The sequence below is a fragment of the Hypanus sabinus genome, chromosome 16 (genome assembly GCF_030144855.1).
Source record: "Hypanus sabinus isolate sHypSab1 chromosome 16, sHypSab1.hap1, whole genome shotgun sequence".
NCBI lineage: Eukaryota > Metazoa > Chordata > Chondrichthyes > Myliobatiformes > Dasyatidae > Hypanus > Hypanus sabinus.
The window spans coordinates 27,092,088-27,096,009 of record NC_082721.1 but is presented as its reverse complement, the minus strand read 5'-3'; the positions used below and the strand labels follow the sequence as shown (position 1 = coordinate 27,096,009).

Sequence of the window (3,922 nt, the reverse complement as noted above, 5' to 3'; positions counted from 1 at the left end):
ATCAAGTCCGATTTGGAGGCCACCTCCAGCACCTCCAGAGTCGGGTTTTCTATAAATTCACCCACGTCCATCTTTGCTGGTTTCCCGTCTGGCTACCCGCGTAACCAGATCCAAGTTTTGGACCTACAAGCCCGATTCACTGGCCCTCCAATTTGGTGTCAAATCCCAAGACAAGGACCCCAACTGTTACGAAATCCCGTAACTGGGTCACTTACCAGCAAAGATAGAGAGGTCTGTTGAAGTCTGATGGTACTATTTTTAACAGTATTTATTGATAAAGGGGCACAAAAATAAGATTAATGCAAACATACAGATAATATACGTCGTCAATACTAAATCTAAAGCGCAGGTATGATCATAACCAATGAAATGTAACTATCATTGTCTAGGGGATAATGTAATGTCCGATGGAAATATAAAAGTCATTAGCTCGTTCAGGCTGCAGCGTTTTGGGTTTAAGAGAGGGAGGCGTTTAAACTTGCCCAAGTCTTTTATGATGCCAATCCGTTGAGTCGGGAGCGGGTTTCCCCGTTGTTAGCTAAAGAGCCATTTTCCGTGGTTCCAGCCACCAATTCCAGCCACGGAATTGAACGCACGTGGCTTGGTTTCCGATGACCGTCTGCTGTTACGTGGTCGCTTAATGTTTCTTCTGGTGCGTCCGAGGGGTTGTTCCTACAGCCCCTCTTTTATTCTGACTCGCAGGGTCGTAGATGTCAATCAGGTTGGGGGTGATGCAATCTCTCCCTCAACCAGCCCACTTTGCCCGAGGGCATTCATGTAGCAGAGCATCTCAATCCACAAATCTGTCTCCAAGAGACAATGGCCATGTCCCGTAGCTTTACATCGCTATGGGGGGGAGAAACGTGACATCCTGCACGTCTCCCCCTCATGTCTTGGGCCCCCTTTTGACTCAACCGAACAGTGATCTGGTGATTCTCACAAAGGAGGGGGCCACTGATGTAACACAGTCATGATAAAGGTGGCTGAGAGTGATAGAATTTAGATTGCTGAGGAAATGCAGGAATATTGGGATGAGTTGAACAACCTGAGTTAAGGTCAATGTTCAACCATGACATCAGGATTGGTGGGACAAGCTTAAGGGGCTGAATGGCCTACTGCTGCTGAGACTAGAAACATAGAAAAAAACCTACGGCACAATACAGGCCCTTAGGCCCACAATGCTGTGCCGAACATGTCCTTACATTAGAAGCAAGTGGAAGCTTAATGTTAATGGGCACTTCATGCTTGATGTGGACTCGGTGAGCAACAGGGCCTGTGTCCTTGGTTTCTGGCTCTATGATCCAATATCTTGTGTTGAATCTCATACTGTATGGCGTGAAGTTTGTTGTTTTGAGACAGCAGAACGATGCAAAACATAAAAATGATAATTTTTCATAATGGAAAAGAGGGATAATGTGGTAGTGTCCACAGGCTCGTGGACCGTTCAGAAATCTGAAGGTGGAAAAGAAGCTGCTCCTAAAATGGGAGATTATACAGGGGATCGATGTAACATCTCTGCAACAAGGCAGCCCTGATACACAATGTAATCATAAAGGGAACCATTTAAAAAGGAAGGACCTGAGTGAGGAGAGAGGGAATTGAGAATTAGATTGAGGGATTAAGGGGAAGATAAGGGAGGTACAGTTAGGGGAAAGGTAACAAGAGGAGGGATAATTGAGGCAGAGTATATGTGTGCAAGTGCGTATCCCTGTTTGTGAGTGTGCGTTGGTGCTAATTCTGGCACAGAGCCTGGTCCTGGGCTATCTTGGACATCGTTTCCATTGGACCAAGACCTCACTCTGTCAAGCTGGTGAACAATGAAACTCCCTCATTAAAAGAATTCTTGCAAAGGCACCCTCCACTCCTCAGTCAGCTATCCTCAATCCCTAGGAATCGGATACAAACACAAACCTTTAATAAGATTCAGCCTTAACCCTCCAGGTCGTGCACTAATCCTGCCCTTCTTTGTCTTACCAGCTTGTATCCTCCCATCACCTCTGACCCCATACGGCAGGAATACAAGCACGAATTCGATGCTGACCATCAGGAATACAAACAACTTTGTGCCGAAATGAAAGAAGTCAACGACCAGATTAATTACCTGAATAAACGACTCGATGTCTTAACCGAAGATGACCCTAACTACCAGGTATGGAGGCATCTCGTTTCCTCTCCAATATCATCAGACCATAAGAGACAGAAGCATTTAGTAGGATCCTCTCTGATTTTTTTTGTTCCAAGGCCGTTTCCCTTTACTAACCCAGCATCCCTTGATTGCCTCAGTATCCGAAGATACACTGAAATCTCTCCAGAAAATACTCAGCACACAGCCTGCTCACCGCCCCCCCCCCCCCCCCCACCGCCCCAGCTTGGGCAGTGAGGTAATGGAGCTACAGTATAAATGCTGGCCAGAAGATCACCCACAAATCCAGGTCCAGGCCCCAAGAAACTCTAAACAATTCCTGTTTTTCCTTTGTCTTCTGTCCTTATTCCGGTTTTTAATGGGACATAGGGTTCGTGATGGGGGTAGTTGGTGTTTGTTTGGTGAGATAAATGTGAGTCTGTTTGTATCAAAAGCCCGATATATCTTTAAATGGATGGAGCTTCCTCCTGTTACCCAACGTATCACATTGTGTCCTATATTACAGCACGAAACACCCTTTGGAGCTCAGTGTAATGGTGTATTTTCCACTTGCCTTAATGAGTGTAGCTCAAGGACATTCAGGACCTGATCACACCCAGCCATAACCAACCATTCACTCCCTGGGCTGGTGACACAGAATGATACGTTTAATTTTATGTTTGGATGTATGTGTGACAAATCAAGCTGATCGTCAGATAATCTTCATCTGTTGTATTGTTTTGTTTCAGGGAGTTGCTGAGGAATACAACAGGTTAAAGGATTTTAAACAGGTGAGTGAGTGAGTTACTGTAATCAGTGTACAATTAATCTGCGGCCATGTCAGATCCCAGTAACGACTCTCCCTCATATATAGCTCAGCCTACTGTTTCTGTGCTTTATGCATCACAGAACCCTGGGGCAACGGCTGTTTCACACTTGAAGGCTCTGTATGACACATTCTACAGTAATCAGTACTCTGGACTTGCAGACTGAAGTCCTGGCTGACAACCCGGTGCTGTACTGAGGGAGTGTAGCACTGAGCTGAGATATTAAATCTCTCTCGTTATTCACAGGAGTCTTTTCCCTGAAGTTCTAAGAAAAACATTTATCCATCAACAAACAATAGAAAAACAAAATCTTGTAACTCTTTAATGTGACTCTTTAATTTTTAAAGTATCTACATTGACTACAAATCCAGAAATCTGATTGCGCTGGCTCTTCTGGAAATATTTGACTGGACAATAAAGGAGTTTTTACCCTGTGTCTAACTGGTGTAGAAGTCCTCTCTGTCCAGCCAAGTGCCCTGCAAATGAGTGATGGGACTGTGGAAGGGGAGCTTTACTCTCTGCCCCATCCATATTTTACCTGCCCTGAGTGTGTCTGGTGTTGGAGTTTTGTTCCAGAATGAAAGGTGCTTTGTTCTCCAGTTCTGACGTGCTTCTCTTGACAGAGAAGGTAGCCAGCAAAGGCAGAACGAGACTGTACTAGTTAGTTAAGCCCATCTGCCCCCACTGGGGGCTTAGAGTGTCAACAGCTGCTCACCAGAGTCTTCTGTCCTCAGCAAGTCTTTCAAGTTGTCCCCAGGTTTACCCCATCTTTTAGATCCTCCTTCTCCCAGGAATGGGCTCTTTGGAGCTCTGGGGTGTTAACAGGCTGTGGTTCTTAGCCCCATGCCCAACCCAACCCTCCTCCTTTCACAACCAAGCTTGAGACCTTCCGGGGGTGGAGGGGTGGGGGGGGAATTAACAAAACTGCATGCTGGGCGAATCTTGTTACCTCTGTGGTTCATGTTGCTTTCAG

At 45.7% G+C, this 3,922-nt stretch overlaps 1 protein-coding gene across 1 annotated transcript in view; it reads left to right on the top strand.

Annotated features, from left to right (window-relative positions):
• Positions 1-3,922, top strand: part of LOC132406583 (uncharacterized) — a 76,272-nt gene that overhangs the window by 69,212 nt on the left and 3,138 nt on the right. Inside the window, exons 14-15 of the mRNA XM_059992402.1 lie at positions 1,978-2,149; positions 2,872-2,913. Of these exons, the coding sequence (XP_059848385.1) occupies positions 1,978-2,149; positions 2,872-2,913 (214 nt within the window). The remainder of the gene's footprint in view (positions 1-1,977; positions 2,150-2,871; positions 2,914-3,922) is intronic.